This window comes from Cynocephalus volans, chromosome 12, assembly GCF_027409185.1.
Source record: "Cynocephalus volans isolate mCynVol1 chromosome 12, mCynVol1.pri, whole genome shotgun sequence".
In the NCBI taxonomy this organism is placed as follows: domain Eukaryota; kingdom Metazoa; phylum Chordata; class Mammalia; order Dermoptera; family Cynocephalidae; genus Cynocephalus; species Cynocephalus volans.
The window spans coordinates 63,622,354-63,643,017 of NC_084471.1; the positions used below are offsets into that span (position 1 = coordinate 63,622,354).

The 20,664-nt window shown below is 48.0% G+C and overlaps 1 protein-coding gene across 3 annotated transcripts; it reads left to right on the plus strand.

Moving 5' to 3' along the window:
- Positions 1 to 267: 267 nt before the first annotated feature.
- Positions 268 to 19,722, plus strand: SMARCC2 (SWI/SNF related, matrix associated, actin dependent regulator of chromatin subfamily c member 2). 3 transcript variants are annotated; one of them, XM_063074614.1, is made up of 29 exons: positions 268 to 425; positions 2,527 to 2,646; positions 3,431 to 3,516; positions 4,120 to 4,201; positions 4,303 to 4,395; positions 5,022 to 5,091; positions 5,337 to 5,406; positions 6,678 to 6,753; positions 6,918 to 7,049; positions 7,152 to 7,267; positions 7,653 to 7,777; positions 8,953 to 9,012; positions 9,169 to 9,206; positions 9,484 to 9,614; positions 9,909 to 9,980; positions 11,665 to 11,778; positions 12,284 to 12,437; positions 13,089 to 13,181; positions 13,407 to 13,526; positions 13,612 to 13,674; positions 14,034 to 14,292; positions 14,532 to 14,693; positions 14,967 to 15,031; positions 15,264 to 15,399; positions 15,481 to 15,647; positions 16,249 to 16,383; positions 17,638 to 18,016; positions 18,347 to 18,430; positions 19,332 to 19,722. In XM_063074614.1, exons 1-29 carry the CDS (start codon positions 315 to 317, stop codon positions 19,406 to 19,408), a joined length of 3,390 nt encoding a protein of 1,129 aa, XP_062930684.1. In that variant the 5' UTR covers positions 268 to 314; the 3' UTR covers positions 19,409 to 19,722. The 3 variants fall into 3 exon arrangements, with proteins under 3 accessions (XP_062930684.1, XP_062930685.1, XP_062930686.1); XM_063074615.1 differs by having other exon boundaries at positions 13,410 to 13,526; XM_063074616.1 differs by lacking the exon at positions 13,089 to 13,181.
- The last annotated feature ends 942 nt before the right edge of the window (positions 19,723 to 20,664 follow it).

The following is a 20,664-nucleotide window of genomic DNA, read 5'->3' on the forward strand; positions in this document are numbered from 1 at the left end:
GCAAAAAGAAGGAAAGGACTTCGTGTCTGGTAAAGAGCGATCTCAGGAGAGTGGAGCCCCCTCTAGGAAGCAGCCGCCTCCCCGGAGGCTCCCGCCGCCACCGGGGAGGCAGCCAGGGTCGGCCCAGCGCCGGACGCTCCGCCGCCGCGGCGCCGGGTCTGCCGGCAGGGGGCGCTGCGCAGGCCGGGGCCGGACCAGGCGGCGGGCGGCGGCGGCCGAGGCGGCGGGAGGCGACGGGAGGCGGGTGGAGGAGGAGGCGGGAGCTGAGTTGAGCGGGGCGGGCGGCGGCGGCGGCGGGGCCCGAGCCCGAGAAGATGGCGGTGCGGAAGAAGGACGGCGGCCCCAACGTGAAGTACTACGAGGCTGCGGACACCGTGACCCAGTTCGACAACGTGCGGCTCTGGCTCGGCAAAAACTACAAGAAGGTACGAGGGCAGGGCCGCGCGGGGTCCGGGGGCGGGACAAAGGGACCGCGGCCCCGCAGCCCCCCGGGATCCTGCGCACCTTCCAGCCGCCCCCGGCCCCTCCCTCGCGGCCTCGCGAGCGGCCCTCAGCGCGCCCTGCAGCTCGCCCGCGCCCCTCCCCCAGCCTCTCTTACCCTGCACCCCCGCCTCTGATTCAGCCCCCGCCCCCACTGCTGCGCCCTCTGCCCCTTGTTTTTCTCCACTGCCCGGCGGGCCCCAGTGCCAACAGCCCACCTTCCCCTAAGCCACCGCCTTCCCGGTTTTTCCGGGAGAGGCAGCCGGCCGGGGGCGGACGGGGTGCCGTATGGGCGCCCCCCCACGCAGGGTGCCCGTCACAGCGTCCGCCAGAGCTCCCCACGGAGCCAGGTACCGGCGAGGCTGTGGCCTCCCTGGTGCTTTGTGTATGTTCAGAGAGATGAGGAAAGCTGGAGGATAAACAGCCACAGAGCAGGCCCGTTGGCTGCGTATCAGCCTGAAAAAGGTCCCCGCCTCGAGATCACCTGTCTCCACCGCTCATCCCCCACCTCCATCTAAGGGGCTACAAAACCTCGCAGGGAGCCAGGATATGGAAGTTCCTGAGCAGCGACCCCTTAAACCATTCCTCAGCTTCACAATGAAGTGACCAGCAACCTAGCTTTCCATTTTCCTGGGTTCGGGGTCCAGAGGCTAGGATGAGCTTTATATCTCTAGCCCCTCACACTCTACCCCATAACTGGAAGTAATAAGGTGAAGTAATAAGGTGGTGAACAAAGGGTTCAAGAAGCCTTACCTGTCTTTTCTACCAGACCTCTTCCTGGTGTCTTTTTGGTCTCTAGGCCTGGTTTTTCTCTGGAAATGGTCTGCCTCTCTTCATTCTCACTACCCCCAGTTAGGGGTTCTCTTTCTGGTTTTCTTTCAGCTCCCCAGTTCTTCTTACTCAGCTTTGCAGCCTGTCAGAAGTGTGTTGAGTGGTTTAGGAGAACTCCCCACTTATCCTGGTTATGAGCCTGGTCTTTCTCTCAGGGGTCTCTCTGGGTGTCAAAATCCTAACACACAGCTGCTGTTTCTGTGGTTTGACTGTAGCCCAGACTGAGGGTCTGGTTCCCAGGCTTCTGCTTTTGACCTTTTGAGGGGAGATCAGGCTAGGGACTTAGTCTCTGGCCCTGGGGGGATTGACAGCCTATGCCCTGGTTTAGCTTTCATGCTCCTCGCTCTTTGTCAATTACCTTTCCCTTCACAGATCTCCTTATGCCTCCCACTGAGAGGTGCTCTCTTCTCTGTCATTAGGGTAGAGGAAACAGAGGTCAAAAGGTAAAGACGAAGTTAGCCTCCTGGCTCAGTTTTAAATTAGAACAGAAGGCTAGGATACTAAGTAGCATAATATGGAAACATTCAAGAAGGCCCAGGATTGTTGGTCTCAAATACAGTTTCCTCAGAAAGAGGATACATGTTGTCTTGCTCTCCCCATTAGGCTAGGCAGTAGATGATCCTTCTCATCTGGGAGGGCCTACAAGGACATTTATGCCCAGGTTCTAGCAGGAGCAGAATGTACAAGCTCACTCTCTCAGTCTGCTTGCCCCATCTCACTTCCTTGCACTTTTCTTGTTAGACTAGGATATAGGGGGAACCATGACCCTCTGCAGAGTTCCCCCAAGAAATACTCTGTTGTGTCACTTAGAACCCTGAAGATATTGCTTCTGTGACCTGAACTCCATAAACTTTCAGAATTTTACAATTCTCAGTGCTATTGGCTGGAGATCAGGTGCCAAGATAACAGGGTCCTGCAACTCCAATTTCAGGGTGTAGCTGAGAAAGACTAGGAAGCTTCCCTCACGCCAAGCACCCAACACTGCCAACCTGGGCTAGTGGCAGCAGAATTTCAACTTCCTGGTTAGGGGTGTCCAGAGCCTCCCTTATGCCATTTTCTTTACAGAGACTAGACATGTGGGTGAGAAAGGCACTATTTTCTCTGCTCCAGAGCCCTTATTTTCTCTGATTCCAAATCCCCTTGGGGAGAAATATGGGAGATGGTGGACAATTTATCTGGGGTCTATTTTTCTTTCCTTTCCCTCTGTTTCCCCAGTATATACAAGCTGAACCACCCACTAACAAGTCCCTGTCTAGCCTGGTTGTACAGCTGCTACAATTTCAGGAAGAAGTTTTTGGCAAACATGTCAGCAATGCACCGCTCACTAAACTGCCGGTGAGTGCAAAAGCAAGGGGATGAGTCTTCCAAACTGGAGAGGGAGTTGGATTTTTAAAACATATTTGTAAATTTGTAATTTTTGAGATTTGGGTTATTTCCTACCATCCCTATCCTTAGGGCATTACTGGCATGGCCTGGTTCCCAATTTATCATTCCTTTTGTCTTAGTAATACTTTGTGCAGCAGTTTATCTCAGAGTTCAGTCTGAGTCTCTTATGGCGTGTTCAGTCTGAGTCTCTTATGGCGTGGTGAAAAGGCATGATATTTTTGGGCCGAGCCCGTGGCGCACTTGGGAGAGTGCGGCGCTGGGAGTGCAGCAACACTCCCGCCGCGGGGTTTGGATCCTATATAGGAATGACCGGTGCACTCACTGGCTGAGTGCTGGTCACAAAAAAGACAAAAAAAAAAAAAAAAAGCATGAGATTTTTATTTGCACAGGCTTGTGTTCAGATCCTGGCTTTGCCACTTGATGACTTTGTGGTCCTGGGCAACCTTTATGAGTCTCGGTTCCTTCATCTCTAGATGGGATTAATGCACCTACCTTGTAGGGGTTCTGTAATGGTAAATGAGATAACTCATTAAAATGCTTGGCACAGGGTGGTGCTTTGTGAATATTGGTTTCTTTCCCCTTTTCCAGGCCACAGGGTACAATGGCACAAAGGTTAAAGAATTCCAGCTTTGAGAGGGGAATCAGTTCAGCATGGAATTCTGTGAAAGAATTAAGTGATAAGAGAATTTACAATGTAACTTTCACATACTTCTTTCCTGTCTTGATTTTGTAGATCAAATGTTTCCTAGATTTCAAAGCAGGAGGCTCCCTGTGCCACATACTTGCAGCTGCCTACAAATTCAAGAGTGACCAGGGATGGTGAGATGCATTCTCTATATGCTTCTTACATTTAGTGTAGAGGGCATCCCCCTCTGTGGTTTTCTGGAGTCTTTCTAGGGTGGGAGAACACAGGTAGAAATTCTTGCCGGTCTTTTATTTTGCTAGGTCGTAGGCCTGACTTACTAGGTCAGAAAAATGGTTGAGAATCAGAGCCAAGGGCCGAGCCCGTGGCGCACTCGGTAGAGTGCTGCACTGGGAACGCGGCGACGCTCCCACCGCGGGTTCGGATCCTATATAGGAATGACCGGTGCACTCACTGCCGGTGACGAAAAAACGACAAAAAAAAAAAAAAAGAATCAGAGCCAAAATAGTCTTCAAGAATGTGTGTGCACGTTTGTATCAGTGTGTATATTGTAGAGGAAAAGGGATTCTTAGGTTGGCACCTCAAGCTTTTCTCTGTTCTTTTGAACTAAGCACGGGGTGATACATGGAGCAGAGATCAGTGAACCCCAGATCCCAGGCGATTTGGCAGCAGCTGTGAGCAACACTGCCCCCTAATTTCCCACATTAAGAAGTCGCATACCCTCACCTCATCCCCATACCTGAGCTATACCACTCATTAGGTTATTGCTTCTTCACAAGGCGGCGTTATGATTTCCAGAATCCGTCACGTATGGACCGCAACGTGGAAATGTTCATGACTATTGAGAAGTCCTTGGTGCAGGTAATAGTCAGGATCCTCTTCCATCCATCTTCCTTCCCTCAGTGAGAATTCTAAACACCCCTTGCATATGATCTCATCCCATCTATTTCTTCTCCCCACAGAATAATTGCCTGTCTCGACCTAACATTTTTTTGTGCCCAGAAATTGAGCCCAAACTACTAGGGAAATTAAAAGACATTATCAAGAGACACCAGGTGAGTGGGTGGGTCAGGACAGGTTTCAGAAATTCCATAACTCTTTTCTGGATGTTTTCCATACTGAGAAGCAGCCCTGAAGTACCATGTTTTCTACTGCAAAGGTGGCTCTATTTACTTGGAAAAAGACTAGGGTTAAAGCCCTGAGCCTCCTTTTCCTGTCTGCTTCTCCCATTTCCCAGTCCTGACAGGTTGGGATCACTGTTCCTAGAGACTGCATTCATTTCGGCCTTGAGGAAAATAGCATCTACTTCCATTGGGCCAGAGATTGCCTGATTTCAGATAAATGAAGTCCTTGCTCTTTGGAACTTTTTAATAACAAGCAAATGTCATTGATAGGGACATACAATTGACTTTAAATTTCCTGTGTGTAGATTATCTATTCAGAGAATTATCTGTAGCAATTTGAAATTCTTTGCGTTTTCTCCGTTATTAGCACAATTCCATCTATTTCCCTCTGCCATTCAGTTGGTGTGTGCATAGAGAATGCAAGCTAACTTTAATACCATAGTAAGTAAAATGTGATTAGGAAGGCAGATCTGTGGTTAAATCTTATTTTGGTTTATTTATACCCACAAGTAATTCAGAGGTGACCATATCTACCTGCTTCTCTTTGTGTCATCCAGGGGACGGTCACTGAGGATAAGAACAATGCCTCCCATGTTGTGTATCCTGTCCCAGGGAACTTGGAAGAAGGTGAGTCCTGGGTTCTCATGACCACTGCAGTGGATGGTATGGACTAGGAGGCAGAGAACTACTCGGATCACCATGCAGTGCCCGGGCTCCTCTCTCCTTTCAACCCTGAATCCTCCTATCATCTTAAGTTCCTATTGCCAAGTCCCTGCTGCAACAGGAGAGTACTTAGTTAGGGCTTTTGTACAGAGTTATTTTTTGAGTTCCCCTTTAGCTTATCTCCCACCCTTCTGTGTTTCTTTCCCCAGAGGAATGGGTACGACCAGTCATGAAGAGGGATAAGCAGGTTCTTCTGCACTGGGGCTACTATCCTGACAGGTGAGGATGGGTTCCTGGGGCAGATTTAAGTATAAGAGCCAGACCCAGAAGCTCTAAAATATCGGGTGGAGCAAGAAGGCACTCTTTTGGAGTTATGCTTTTTTTTTTGGCAGCTGGCCATTACAGGGATCTGAACCCTTCACCTTTGTGTTATAACACCATGCTCTAACCAGCTATGCTAAACAGCTAGCCTGGGGTTATTCTTAGGTCAGTTTGTTCTCTTCCCACCTATTATGTGTATCTTGTGTTTTGGGGGAGGTTTCGACTTAACTGGACAAGGCTTAGGCTACAACGTTTTGTGCTTTATGTGTAAGATAGTTGTCTCAGTATAATTTTTGATAAGAAACAATCTAAGGGCCAGCCTGTGGCTCACTCGGGAGAGTGTGGTGCTGATAATACCAAGGCCACGGGTTCGGAACCCTGTATAGGGATGGCCGGTTATCTCACTGGGTGAGTGTGGTGCTGACAACACCAAGTTAAGGGTTCAGATCCCTTTATTGGTCATCTTTAAAAAAAAAAAAAAAAAAAAAGAATCTAAATGTCTAACAGGAAAATGTTTTAGCAAATTTGTATATCTACTCAATGGGCTATTATGCGGCATTTAAAGTGAAATGAAATTATAAGGATAATTAATAGATGAATATTAACTGCAAAAAGTGGCATGTAAAATAGCATCTAGTATGATTACAATGATGTAAAACCAAAATTGTACACACAAAAAAAATTACTGGGCAGGGCCGGCCTATGGCTCACTTGGGAGAGTGTGGTGCTGGTAACACAAAAGCCACAGGTTCGGATCCCTATATAGGGATGAGTGGTTAGCTCACATTGGAGAGCGTGGTGCTGACAACACCAAGTTAAGTGTTAAGATGTCCTTACCAGTCATCTTTAAAAAAAAAAAAAAATTACTGGGGAAAACATATTGAATGTTAAGAGTTGGGCTGGCTGGTTAGCTCAGTTGGCTAGAGTTCAGTGTTACAACACCAAGGTCAAGGGTTCATATTCCTGTACCGGCCAGCTGCCAAAAAAAAAAAAAAGAGAGAGTAGCTATGTTAGGGTGATTCTTTTCATTCTCCATTTCTGAAATGTTTTGTAATGTTTTGTTACTCTATAATGAAAAGAATACCAATATTAATTGGAAAAATAATCATACCGAAAAATAAGCCCACAACCCAATACTTTTTGTAAATGGAAGAAGTAAAATATTTGCACTTTACTTTTCCACAACTTCATCCCATTGATTCTACTTCACGCTCAATTTCCCATGGCAGTTATGATACGTGGATCCCAGCCAGTGAAATCGAAGCATCTGTGGAAGATGCTCCAACTCCTGAGAAACCTAGGAAGGTGAGCTTTTCTAAACCCCCGCCCCAAGAAGAATGCCAGGACCAGACCACTCTTTGGAGGTAAAACGGAGGCTCCTGTGCCCTTGGGCTTTTTCTGTTAAGGGTCCCTAGATAGAGCTGTGACTTCTAGGCTCCTCTTTAGCACAGTTTGCTTTTGTACTTTAGGTTCATGCAAAGTGGATCCTGGACACAGACACCTTCAATGAATGGATGAATGAGGAAGACTATGAAGTAAATGATGACAAAAATCCTGTCTCCCGCCGAAAGAAGATTTCAGCTAAGACATTGACAGATGAGGTGAAAATCCTTTCTTTCTTCCTGGAGCCCTTAGCATAAGTCACAGAACAAATCTTCACTAGGATTATAGGCTGACATTTGTCCCAATTCTCCAACCTGTAGGTGAACAGCCCAGATTCTGATCGCCGAGACAAGAAGGGGGGTAACTATAAAAAGAGGAAACGCTCCCCATCTCCTTCACCCACCCCGGAAGCTAAGAAGAAAAATGCTAAGAAAGGGTATGCCAGTCCCTAACCTGACCCATGTTCACTGTTCTCTCCACACCATGTTGAAGGAAGGAAGAACAGACAAATTCCATCCCATAACCACCTAGCCCTGACTTGGACGATCCGTAGTACTGCAGGTGTCCTGAGAGGGAGGATGAGATCTTCTTTAGCAGCCCAGTTGTTAATTCTAGTCCCAGACATGTAGTAAACTCAAAGAGAGCTTAATCACCAAATGAAAAGCCCCTGCCACTTCCCATTACTCTGTAGCTTTTCGTTTCTGTTTGTGCTCAGCTCTACCCTTGGGATTCTCATTTGCTTCCCTTCTCTTGAACCTCAACTTCCAGGAACTCCTTGCCCAAGGATGACTGGGTTCTTTATCACTCTCTTTCCTTCCCAGTCCCTCAACACCTTATACCAAGTCAAAGCGTGGCCACAGGGAAGAGGAACAAGAGGATCTGACAAAGGACATGGATGAGCCCTCACCAGTTCCCAACGTAGAAGAAGTGACACTGCCCAAAACAGGTATGGGCCTGGTCAAGCTCCTGGGACCCACCCACACTCCCAGTCCTGCATCTACTGTGGCAAACCCCTTGAGTGGGCTGATTTCCCAATTCCAGCTCCAAGTCTAAAGGATCTTTCTCTTAAATTTAGCTGGTTATTGAAATTATTTTCAATACTATGGAAAATCCTCTAACTTTATATCTACGTTTGAGTTGTGGAATGTGCTTTGCACCTGACAGTAGTTGTCTCCAAACTCTTTTTAATTAAGCACTCCCATCAGTAAAGTATATTTGAGTACAAATCATATATGTGTACTGTTAAACCACTACTTTAGGAACATTATAAAACACATGCAAACATTATCTGTAAAAATGGAAAAATATAAAGAATAATAAAAACAAATATAAAGAGAAGTTCTGATATTCTCTTTCTGTACTCTAGTGGGTCATCTTCTGCATACTATGTGAGAACCCTACTTTAGAGACCATTGCTATACAATACTGGTTTACAATCTGTATTCCATAGACTAGCCCCAAGTATTCCAGGAGTATTTTGAGGGTGGGGTTGGGGGGGGCACTGAGAGAGAGTAGTTCTGGCTTCTACCCCCTCATCAATCAGCTCTTTTCTCTGTGTTTTCTCCTGAGCTTTCATGTATGAACTCAGTTAAGGAAAGTGTCCTCTGCTTTTAAAAATCTTAACATCTAATCACTCCTCTACAGAGTGATTTGGTCAGATTCTGTCCATTAAGAGCTTACAGGTATATAGATGGTGATAAGGGCCTATCAAAGACGGGAATGATTTATGAATGTACATAGAGAAAGACTTTACATGAACCATGTGGGGCTGGGAGCTTTAAAAAAAAAAGGGGGGGAGGGGGGAGGGAGAAGGGAGGGAGGTTTTGGTGATGGGGAGCAATAATCAGCCACAATGTATATTGACAAAATAAAACTTAAAATAAATAAATAAATAAATAAATAAAAACAGGAAAAAGAAGTTAAGTGAATTTTTGGTTGGAAATGGAGAAAAATATCAAGTGAGTTTCAAGCCTTAGAAGGATTATGACTAGAGAGAGCAATATTTTGTGATCATGTGGAGAAAACTTTTGAGAAAATGGGATCTCTAGAACTATTCACAGTGGAGAGGCAAGGGCTTGTTTTAGGCAGAATCTGTCTGATAAAATGACTCTCTTCTGACAGTCAACACTAAGAAGGACTCCGAGTCAGCCCCCGTCAAAGGAGGCACCATGACTGACCTGGGTAAGACGGGAGCCTATTGGGCAAGGCAGTCAGGGCCCGAAGGTGGGGGGAAGGCTCAGCTTCCACCTTTCTCCTAGCCTGTTGAGGCTTTTCAGTAGGACTCTCCTGCCCCTCAGGAGGCTCCAGCCTTATATCTTGTTTGTCTTTCTCTTTCAGATGAACAGGAGGATGAAAGCATGGAGACCACGGGCAAGGTGGAGCCAGTTTAGAGAGGCCCTCCTTCTCTGTGTGACTCTGATTTGTGATTTTAAAGTTCTTTCTGCCCACAACTTTTCACTACCCAGAATTTTCCCACCCTGATCAAATTCTAGCTATTGCTCAAAACTCTGATCCTTTCAGAGTCCTGGGGTCCATAACTGTTCATTCCCATCACCCATCTTTAGTGTCCTTATTCCTGGGGTGTAGAAGAAGCAGAGGGTTGCTAGGGGGAAAATGGGAATGCTTAGTGTCCAGCAGCTTCCATACTCATAGGATGAGGATGAGAACAGTACCGGGAACAAGGGGGAGCAGACCAAGAATCCAGACCTGCATGAGGACAACGTGACTGAACAGACCCACCACATCATCATTCCCAGCTATGCTGCCTGGTTTGACTACAATAGGTATTGTTACTCCAGCTTCTCACTGAATTTCTATTTCTCTACCTCCAGGGGTCAACAGGTTGTTCTTCATCTTGCCTCCTCCAAATTTCTTCAGCCAGATAGACCAGGGTACACTTCAGTTTTAGAGGAGCTCCTGGTCTCTTTTGGAGTCTTACAGCTCTGATAGGACGTTTCTGATTCCTTCCCGTAGTTTTGAGCTGTTTTCCCATCCCACCTTCTAGGTTTTTCCTCCCTTTGGGGCTCCCATCCCTCCACCAGAGCCTTCTCCTGAATCCACTCTGGCTTTTCTTGCAGCGTTCATGCCATCGAGCGGAGGGCTCTCCCCGAGTTCTTTAACGGCAAGAACAAGTCGAAGACTCCAGAGATGTAAGGAAATCTCAGCTCATAGTTCTCTTTCTCCCTCCTGTCCCCATTCACCCTTCCTGACCCAGCCACATTCAGTTTGGCAGATATTTCTTGAGCTCCTTCCATGAGCCAGGCACTGTGCTAGGCTTATAAAGACATATCTGTCCTTAGGCAGTCCCAGCCCAGCACTTAGACACATGTTCTTTAGGATTTGCCCAAGGCTGATATTAAGCATGTTTTTTTCTGTACAAAACAAGTACTTGCCCCAAAGCCTCAAATTTTTTTAACAGTGTACAGAGCTTTTAAGTCCATAATTACTGATATTGTTTAAAATGTAGATATCCCTAGCACAAGTAACAGCTTTGACTAAGGTGTAAATGACTATTACCAGTCTGGTCCCTGAGAGTAGGTTTTGATAGAAAAACAAGAGAAGGAGCTAAGAAAAGACCCAAGTCTGTGAATTAAGGGATGGAGAGGGCTCTCTAGAAAAGAAGTATTATATAAAGTGCAGGCTTGGGGCTCAGACATCTTCATCTCCTTCAAGGTTTTGCCTCAGGCCAAAGCCAGTTGGCTTTGAATGAGACACTCCATTCAGAGTGTCTCACTTTGAATAAGTTAGGGATACTCCAGGATAAAAACGTAATGAGGTGGGTGAGACTGAGAACTGAACAAGTTTTTTTTTCCTAGCTTTTCTTCAGCTTCCCCTCTCTGAGATCGTTTTCCCCACGATGTTTCTTTCCCCATAGATTGGTATGGTTCTCTCTCCTCTTCCTGAGGAAAGCAGTGTATTGTGTGAAAAGGAAGGAAAAGGAAGTAGTGATATGATATGCCAGCAAGGTTGGAATAGGAAGTGAACTCTTGGTATAGAATAGTGAAGGATGATAATTGCCTACATCTGTTGAAGTCTTATTTTCTCCCAGGTACTATCCTAAGTGTTCAACATTCATTGACTAATTTAATCTTCACATCAACCTTAGAGGGAGGTACTATTATAATCTCCAGTTTACAGATTAGGAAACTGAGGTATAGAGGGGTTAAGTCAATTGCATAAGGTCACACATCTCGTAAGTAGTAAAACCAGGATCTGAATCCTTTAGTCTGGCTCATGTTCTCAAACTTTATGCTGTACCACAGAATAGCTACCATTTTTGAGCTCCTACAATGTGCCAGACATTGTACTTGTACTTTATAAACCTCTCTAATCTTCAACAGACATTTCGTTTTACAGATGAATGAGGAAACTGAGGTTCAAAAAATTGAAGTAACTTGCCAGGGCCATCATGGTAGGACTGGGAGTTAGACTTAGATCTTTCCAACTTCAAAACATATATTCTTTCTACCATATCATGCTGACTAGCTGTATTCATGGATAAGGACTTCCCTTTAACATCTGAGTTTGGAAACAAGGGCACCTTTTCTTACTTCTTAATTCCTTGTTCAAAAGTTGGGTGAAAGATCCCCAAGTACAGCCAAGGAGATAATTAATTTAACTCAAAATCCCGTCAAGAAAAATATAAGAAATGTTTGAATTTCTTGCATCTAGCACATAGCAGGCATTTAATGTTTATTGAGGCAAATAATCTATTATTTTCCATCTTTGCCACACAGGAGGAATCACTAGCTCTTCTATCATTTTTCCTACCCATAACCCTCAACAAACATTTATTTTTCTTCCACCTGTTGTTCATCTCTCTTTTTTTCTAAGCTACCTGGCCTATCGAAACTTCATGATTGACACTTACCGATTGAACCCCCAAGAGTATCTTACCTCCACTGCCTGCCGCCGGAACCTGGCAGGTGATGTCTGTGCCATCATGAGGTGGGTCTTGAGGCTGAGAGGCAGGGGATACATGAGGATGTCTGCCTGTGGATGTGTCTTGGCAGAAGTAGAAATGCCAGCAAGGAACACAGGGGAATGGACAGGAAAAAGCACCTCTAGAGGAAGGCAATGTACAGGTTTGGGGAATGATTGACTTGAGGGAATGGCAGGTGCATTCTCTGAATAAAGAAGAGAAAAGGAGCTCACATTTGTAGTTGAAAGATACTGGTTCCATTTTACTAGTTATCCAGGAAGAGATGTTTCATAGGTAGGTAGGTATGGAGAGAGGTCCAGGCTGGAGAGGTAGACTTAGGCGTCACTGGCCATTTACATGGTTGGTGGACAGTGGGAGCAGGTGGGATTTCCCAGGGAATCGAATGAGCAGAGAAGAGGACCAGGGGCCAGGGAAGAGGGAGCTTAATGCCCCCACCTCACCCCCAGCCCTCCTCCTCATGTACCTTTCTGGCTATCCTGTGTGACCCTGTCTCTGCCTCCCTCCTTACAGGGTTCATGCCTTCCTGGAACAGTGGGGTCTTATTAACTACCAGGTGGATGCTGAGAGTCGACCAACCCCCATGGGGCCTCCGCCCACCTCTCACTTCCATGTCTTGGCTGACACACCATCAGGGCTGGTGCCTTTGCAGCCCAAGACTCCACAGGTAGGGTGAGGGGCTGTGGGGACAGGGTGGGGTTGGGTAAGATTGGGCTTCTTTGGACTTTTCTTTTTCTGGTTTTTAGGGTTATGGTTCAGGAGTGTTTTGAGGCTTCTTCCTTTTCCATGGGATGTTAGGGGCTACAGGAATCAGCCCCATGTGTTTAGCACCCTGTCTGAGCCTCTGTACCTAAGGCTGCAAGGACTTGCTGAGGGAGATGCTCCTTGTGCTTAAGGAGCAGACAGAGAAAAATGGCTTAAAATTAATTTGCTTCGAATTTTAAAAATTTGTCATCTTCCCCCCATTTTTTCATTTTTGCCTAATAATTATTATCACCTCCATTTTTTTTTCCATTTCCATTTCATCCATTACAAAAATTAAGAAAAGAAAGGTTATGTGGCTTGCCCAAGGTCATGTAGTGTCAAATCTAGGATTAGAACCCAAATGTCCAGCTCCTCAGACAACCTGTAAATATATATGTGAAAACAAATGGATATCATGCCAACTGCATGTCTAATTAACCATGAAAGGAGCATGAAACAGTGGCATGAGTGCCCCAGAGCTTGTGGGCCGCCCAGTGTTTGGTTTTGAGGCCTCCAGGGCCTTGGCCTGGTCATTTCCTGCCCAGCCTCCATGACGCCAAGCTCTGTCCCCCAGGGCCGCCAGGTTGATGCTGATACCAAGGCTGGGCGAAAGGGCAAAGAGCTGGATGACCTGGTGCCAGAGACGGCTAAGGGCAAGCCAGAGCTGGTAGGTGGGGTGCAGACTGGGCTTCTTATTTGCCCCTTTATTGGGGGGCCCCTGCCCGGGAAAAAAAGACGAGAGCAGAGGAGCTATAGCAGTAAGGGAGGAAGTCCCACCCAGGGGTGTCCCTGGCTTTGGGAAGGAAGCTCCTTCTGTCTGTTTTCTCTCTCTGTCTGCCCCTGGCTCCCAGGGTCACTCGTACTCACCTCTTTCTTTCCCCTCCACAAATAGCAGACCTCTGCTTCCCAACAAATGCTCAACTTTTCTGACAAAGGCAAAGAGAAACCAACAGACATGCAGAACTTTGGGCTGCGGACAGACATGTACACAAAGAAGAATGTCCCCTCCAAGGTATGAAGTGCGGGCTGACTTCAGGGGTAGAGAACCTTCGCTCCTCAGAGGTCACAGCTTCCTTTCTCCTGACTTTGCTTTACAGAGCAAAGCTGCGGCCAGTGCCACTCGAGAGTGGACAGAACAGGAGACCCTGCTACTCCTGGAGGTAATTGGGGCTGGAAAGGAGAGTTCTTCTACAAAAACAGAAGTGGCCAGGGTGCCTGCTGCACTTGTGAGTGGGGAGAGCTCATGGAGTCTGCCATGAGCAGAGTATGATCTTGCCCCCAATCCCTCCCCTTTTTCATGCCATTTGCACCTGCCCTAGGAAACAGCTCCAGGCCAGGGATTTAGGCCATTTTATTAACTCTACATCCTTTCTTAGTGCTACTTGGAGATCCTCCTTGGACCCAGCAGAGTACACAAATACCAGAATACAGCTTTGAAGACAGTTGCCTTTAATAAGATTGGGGGAGTTGACCTGCGGAGAAAGTGGCTAAATAAGCTGAATTGTGTCTCTATAACCAGGCACTGGAAATGTACAAAGATGATTGGAACAAAGTATCTGAGCATGTGGGAAGCCGCACACAGGACGAGTGCATCTTGCATTTTCTTCGTCTTCCCATTGAAGACCCGTACCTGGAGGACTCGGAGGCCTCCCTGGGCCCCCTGGCCTACCAGCCCATCCCCTTCAGTCAGTCGGGCAACCCTGTTATGAGCACTGTTGCTTTTCTGGCCTCCGTTGTTGATCCCCGAGTTGCCTCTGCTGCTGCAAAGTCGGCCCTAGGTAATGTGGAGGGTCCTAGCCTTCTCACTTTGCATTTGAAGGGCTGGTTAGTCAGACCGGGAAACCCTTCAAGTTTGGCTGCCCTACTGGCCTTTTCTGTTGCCAGCCTCAGCTCAGGCACCTGTCTAGGCTCCGTACTGGCCTTAGAGGAAGAGATGGGCTTGTGAGGAAGCTTTCACAGGGATAGCCAGAAAGCCCACCTGCATTGTTCCCAGCCTCATCCCCTCTGGGTCTTGCAGAGGAGTTCTCCAAAATGAAGGAAGAGGTACCCACAGCCTTGGTGGAGGCCCATGTTCGGAAAGTGGAAGAAGCGGCCAAAGTGACAGGCAAAGCAGACCCAGCCTTCGGTCTGGAAAGCAGTGGCATTGCGGGAACCACCTCTGATGAGCCAGAGCGGATTGGTAAGGCTGGCAAATTCCCAGATTTCTCCCTTTTCACCAAGAGCCACGTGGCCTCCCTGTTCCATCCCAGCCTCAGGTTGGCATCAGAGCACAACACAAATGGGAGAATCGCTGGGGTTTTAATTTTCCCCAGAACTTTGCCTTAGGGACTGTGGCTCCCTACTGTCCTCTCACTAAGATCTTGGCTGGTAGAAGGGGCTGTTGGAAAAGCATTGTAGAGACAGATTCTATAGCAGACATTTCCCATTTCCTTTCCTTTCCCCATGGGCCCAGAGGAGAGTGGAACTGACGAGGCAAGGGCGGAGGGCCAGGCCACAGATGAGAAGAAGGAGCCCAAGGTATAGATGGATTGTCCTCGGGCTGGGAGGTGGAGGGGTCAGGCGTGGTGCTGTGGTGATGGGGGAGCTGGCTTTGTTTAGCTTCAGGTGGGCAGGGCTGGGCTTGGATGGGGCTGTCTCATGGAGCCAGATCACCTTCAAAGTAGGAAGAGTAAATTCAGCTACAAGTCTGGGCCTTTCGTATGCAAACTCTTCACCCCAATACTCTTTTCTTCTTTCACCGGTACTTCAGGAACTCCGAGAAGGAGGAGGGGCTATAGAAGAAGAAGCAAAGGAGAAAACCAGTGAGGCTCTCAAGAAGGATGAAGAGAAAGGGAAAGAAGGCGACAGCGAGAAGGAGTTGGAGAAGAGTGATGGGGACCCAATAGGTGAGCCTCCCAGGATGGCAGGAGGGGTACAGGAAAGAGAAGCGAAGCTGTAGCGCTAACTCAACCCTTGTCCTGGCCCAGTTGATCCTGAGAAGGAGAAGGAGCCAAAGGAAGGGCAGGAGGAAGTGCCGAAGGAAGTGGTGGAATCGGAGGGGGAAAGGAAGGCAAAGGTGGAGCGGGACATTGGTGAGGGCAACCTCTCCACCGCTGCCGCCGCTGCCCTGGCTGCTGCTGCAGTGAAGGCCAAGGTAAGGCAGACCCCGAAGACCCCAGCAGGAAGATGCCCACTTCTCTAATTTCATTTCATTCAGAGGAAATCCTTCCTTGCTCACCCCTTAAATAATGATCACCTGTTTCCTTTTTATTTTTATCCTGAGAGAAGGGAGAGTTAGTCATCGCTAAGCTTTTTAATCTTCTACCATTGGGCCTATTTTCAGTCCTGTTGTTATTTGACTTTGTCTTATCCTTTGCCACTCTTCTTCTTCATGTTCTTTTAAAAATGTCAAGCCTGGGGCCGGCCCGTGACTCACTTGGTAGAGTGCGGTGCTGATAACACCAAGGCCCCGGGTTCGGATCCCATATACGGATGGCCGGTTCGCTCACTGGCTGAGTGTGGTGCTGACAACACCAAGTCAAGGGTTAAGATCCCCTTACCGGTCATCTTTAAAAAAAAATAAATAAATAAAAATAAATAAATAAATAAAATAAAATAAAATAAAATAAAATAAAAATGTCAAGCCTGTACTACTCTGGGTTGGGACCGCAGCAAGTCCTCCCTACCTTTCTCTCCCCTGGAATGTCTTCAGCTGGGTCCTTCCACTGATGTGCAGTCCCACCCTCCTTCCCTAGCACTTGGCTGCTGTTGAAGAAAGAAAGATCAAATCTTTGGTGGCCCTGCTGGTGGAGACTCAGATGAAAAAGTTGGAGATCAAACTCCGCCACTTTGAGGAGCTGGAGACGATCATGGACCGGGAACGAGAAGCAGTGAGTAACACCCTCTGGGGTCAGTGGGAGCCTTGGAGCCCCGCCCTGACATTGAGCTGTGCCTCAGTTTCAGATTGGAGGGGTGGGTATGTGTGTGTGTGAGAGAGAGAGAGAAGCAACAGTGCAGAAAGTCTGAGACTGACAGGGCTTCAAAGCAGAGACGAATAGGGCAGGCCAGGGCAGGGGGAGCTGGCCCCGGACACTGTAGGACAGGTGGCCTCACAAGTGTAGCCTGGAAACTGAGGTCTCCACAGAACATCAGCTCCACAAGCAGATTCTAGTTGGTGTTTTTGATTGCTACATCTCCAGGTCCTTGAACAGTGCTTGGCCCATAGTAGATTTTCAATAAATATTTGTTGAGTGTTTGAATGGGTTTAAGGGATGATGAGAGGGTGGGGGCTCTAGATCTAAGAAGTGAACTTGGAAAGGGGATGATATAGACAAAGTGTTGAACCATTTTGTCTTTGAGAGGACATAAAAAGAAATAGAAGACAGGGACCCTGTCCTTAGAAAACTTAGAGTTTAGGGGCCAGCCTGTAGCTCACTCGGGAGAGTGTGGTGCTGATAACACCAAGGCCACAGGTTCGAATCCCATATAGGGATGGCCGGTTGCTCACTGGGTGAGTGTGATGCTGACAACACCAAGTCAAGGGTTAAGATCCCCTTACCGGTCATCTTTAAAAAAAAAGAAAGAAAGAAAGAAAACTTAGATTTTAATTGGAGACATTAAATATATAATGTGGAGACATTAGAAACAATTAACAATACTTTAAGTATCTGACAAATTCAGATTAAGAGATTTCAAATCAAGTATGATATATAAGTCCTGAGAGATCACAGAATAAAGCCAAAGTTCAGAGGCCAGCGAGTTGATTTGGGATGGCTTCCTAAGAATGGTGAGTTTTTAGCACATTTTTAAGAAAGAAAAGAATGTGAATTGACAAGAGAAACTGGAAGCATTTTCCAAATCAAGGCCATGGCAAGTTCATAGCTTCGGAGCTGAAATACACCAGGGATCCCACCAGGTTAACTCCATTGCAATGAGAAGCCACGTGGGTAGTTAGAAGACATGAAGGTCATGGGAATTTGGAAGGGGTGGGGCAAGGAGGACAGAGGAATCAAGGGAATCTATTTGGAATCAGAGGAATCAATTTGGATTTTGGGAACCATCCAAATGAGAGGCAGGGCCTTTCAGAAGAAAGGCCTTTGGGATCTTCCGAAAATTGGGTAACAGTACTCAATTGGCACTGGCAGCTGGAGTATCAGAGGCAGCAGCTCCTGGCCGACAGACAAGCCTTCCACATGGAACAGCTGAAGTATGCAGAGATGAGGGCTCGGCAGCAGCATTTCCAACAGATGCATCAACAGCAGCAGCAGCCACCACCAACCTTGCCCCCAGGCTCCCAGCCTATCCCCCCCACAGGGGCTGCTGGGCCACCCGCAATCCATGGCTTGGCTGTGGCTCCGGCCTCTGTGGCTCCTTCTGCCGGCAGTGGGGCCCCTCCTGGAAGCTTAGGTCCTTCTGAACAGATTGGGCAGGCGGGGTCAACAGCAGGGCCACAGCAGCAGCAACCAACTGGAGCACCCCAGCCTGGGGCAGTCCCACCAGGAGTACCCCCCCCTGGACCCCATGGTAAGTGATGGGTTCTGGAACTCTCGCTGGCTGATGGGATCCAGGTAAATGTCCCAGTTCCCCTTGAAGGGGATGATACATCATAGGTCCCGAGATGAGAATTGGCCTCAATTTCTACAGAAGGGCCTGTGTTTGTTATGTCCCTAAGCCAGCAGGGACCCCTCCCCAAACCCAGACCTTTGGAATTTTGTTCCAAGGATTTACTGCTTATTACAGTGTCAGGAAAAAAGAAGGTGGTGCCAAAGAGTGGCTAGGTTATCCTTGCTCTGAAAGTGAGTTAGTAAGCGAGATTGTATGACTCTAATCTTGGTCTCTCCTCTTCATTCCCAGGCCCCTCACCGTTCCCTAACCAACAAACTCCTCCCTCAATGATGCCAGGGGCAGTGCCAGGCAGCGGGCACCCAGGCATGGCGGGTAATGCTCCTTTGGGTTTGCCTTTTGGCATGCCACCTCCTCCTCCTCCTGCTCCATCCATCATCCCATTTGGTAGTCTAGCTGACTCCCTCAGTATTAACCTTCCCCCTCCTCCTAACCTGCATGGGCATCACCATCATCTCCCGTTCGCCCCGGGCACTCTCCCCCCACCTAACCTGCCTGTGTCCATGGCGAACCCTCTACATCCTAACCTGCCGGCGACCACCACCATGCCATCTTCCTTGCCTCTCGGGCCGGGGCTCGGATCCGCCGCAGCCCAGAGCCCTGCCATTGTGGCAGCTGTTCAGGGCAACCTCCTGCCCAGTGCCAGCCCACTGCCAGGTGAGAAGGGGTCAGGAGGGGAAAAGGGTGAGGGAGAGGGGTCCACATGGAGGGAGAGAGGGCAGATGGGGAAGGGGTCAGGTATGGGAATTTACACAGTCCTTTCAGAACACTCTGGTAAAAGTAGAATCCAGGAGGAAGGGCCTCTCTGGCTGTCCTCCACCATTCCCCAGCATGGCAGCTGCCACCTCTGGGATGATGTTGGGGCCTTTCATTGCTGGGTCACGGAGGAGTCCTGTGGCACAGAGCATCTCAGTTGTAAACTTGAGAAACAGCTGTTCGCATGATGATTTATTGGCATCTCTTTGCTTGTTCCCATCATGTTCAAATGCCCCCTTTAGAGTTCCCTTGGGGGCAGGAGGATGATTTGGGATATATCAGTTTTCCCCAGTTTGAGGTGGAAGAGGGTGTTGGGAAGAGGAAATACATTGTGGGTACCTCATCATTCATCTACTCATTTGCTGCATGCCATGGCCGGCTGTATTTTGTCTGTGGTGGCCTGGGTCTGGATCCCTCTCCCTTGCTTGCCCTGGCTTATTCATCTTTCTTTTCTCCACAGACCCAGGCACCCCCCTGCCTCCAGATCCCACAGCCCCGAGCCCAGGCACGGTTACCCCTGTGCCACCTCCACAATGAGGAGCCAGCCAGACATCTCTTCCCTCACCCCCCGTGGAGATTGCGGTTCCAGGAACAGCCCTCCCCCAACCACTGGGACCCTTCCCCAGCCTGGAGAGTTCATCACTACGTAAGGAAAGCTCCTCCTGCCCCTCCAAAGCCCCCACCATGCCGAACAGAGGCATGCATTTTTATATCGGATTATTCAAGGACTTTTGTTTAAAAGATGTTTCTAATGTCTGGGAGAGAGGATAGGATTGGGAATGCTGCCCTCAAAGGAAGGGCTGGGGAAAGATGTTTATACAAGGTTCTAATTAACCACTTCCAAAGGTGCACCCCCCCTCAAACGACTGCATTTTTTATGGATAAGAAAAAAGTTAAGCCCTTTAAAAGAAAGTAGAGAGATTTTAAATAGTCACATTGGAGCTCCCTTCAACCCACTAAAAAATAACCAACTTTTACATATTTTGAGGATGGGGTGACAGTTTTAGGAAGGGGAATTAAGGTTCTGGGGAGAGCCCTGGAGATAGAATAGGGTGCAACATCTGTCTCCCTAAGGCCTTTGTTAGTGACTGAGTCAACTCCCTAGTGCCTCCCCCCCCCCCCCCCCCCGACCCCTCACTGCCGTTTATTAGTACTAATCTCCTGCTGCTCCCTCATTGTTGCTGTTTTAGGCCACCCCAGCTCAGCCCAATGATCCCTTTCCCTTTGAATGTTAGTTTTGTGTTTGTTTTTAAAAGTCACCTGCTTAGTTGATGTCAGCGTATGTGTATTTGGAGGGGAAAATATATTTTGGGAGATTCCTTTGGTAGGTAATAGGGGAAGAAAGGGCACTAGGGGCTATTCCTCCCTTCCCTGGGCTGTACCAGTGGACTCCTAGAAGGCATGGAGAGGGGGGCTATAAGAGGATGGGAAGTTTTTAAAACATGAAATTTTCAAAAAGCACTTAAGCACTTCCTTCTTGTGACTCACTGGTCACCCCCTAACCTCTTCCCTCTCCCACCAAGACTATCAGAACCTTGACTGATAACTAGGGGTTCCCAGATGAGGACACAGGGATTTGGGAGCAGCAGGAGAGAAGGGTACTCATGTTAGGGTAGTATCGACCCTCAGCTTGTAGCCTGGCTCTGCTCCCTGGATTCCAGTGCCTCCCGGTCCAGCTCTTGCCCTCCTCATCCTTGAGGTGAAGACAAATGTGATTCTAGGCTCTACACCAATTCTTGGTCCCTCCCACCAGGCCCTTGAATGTTCCTCATGTCCCTGTGTTTCTCTTCTTC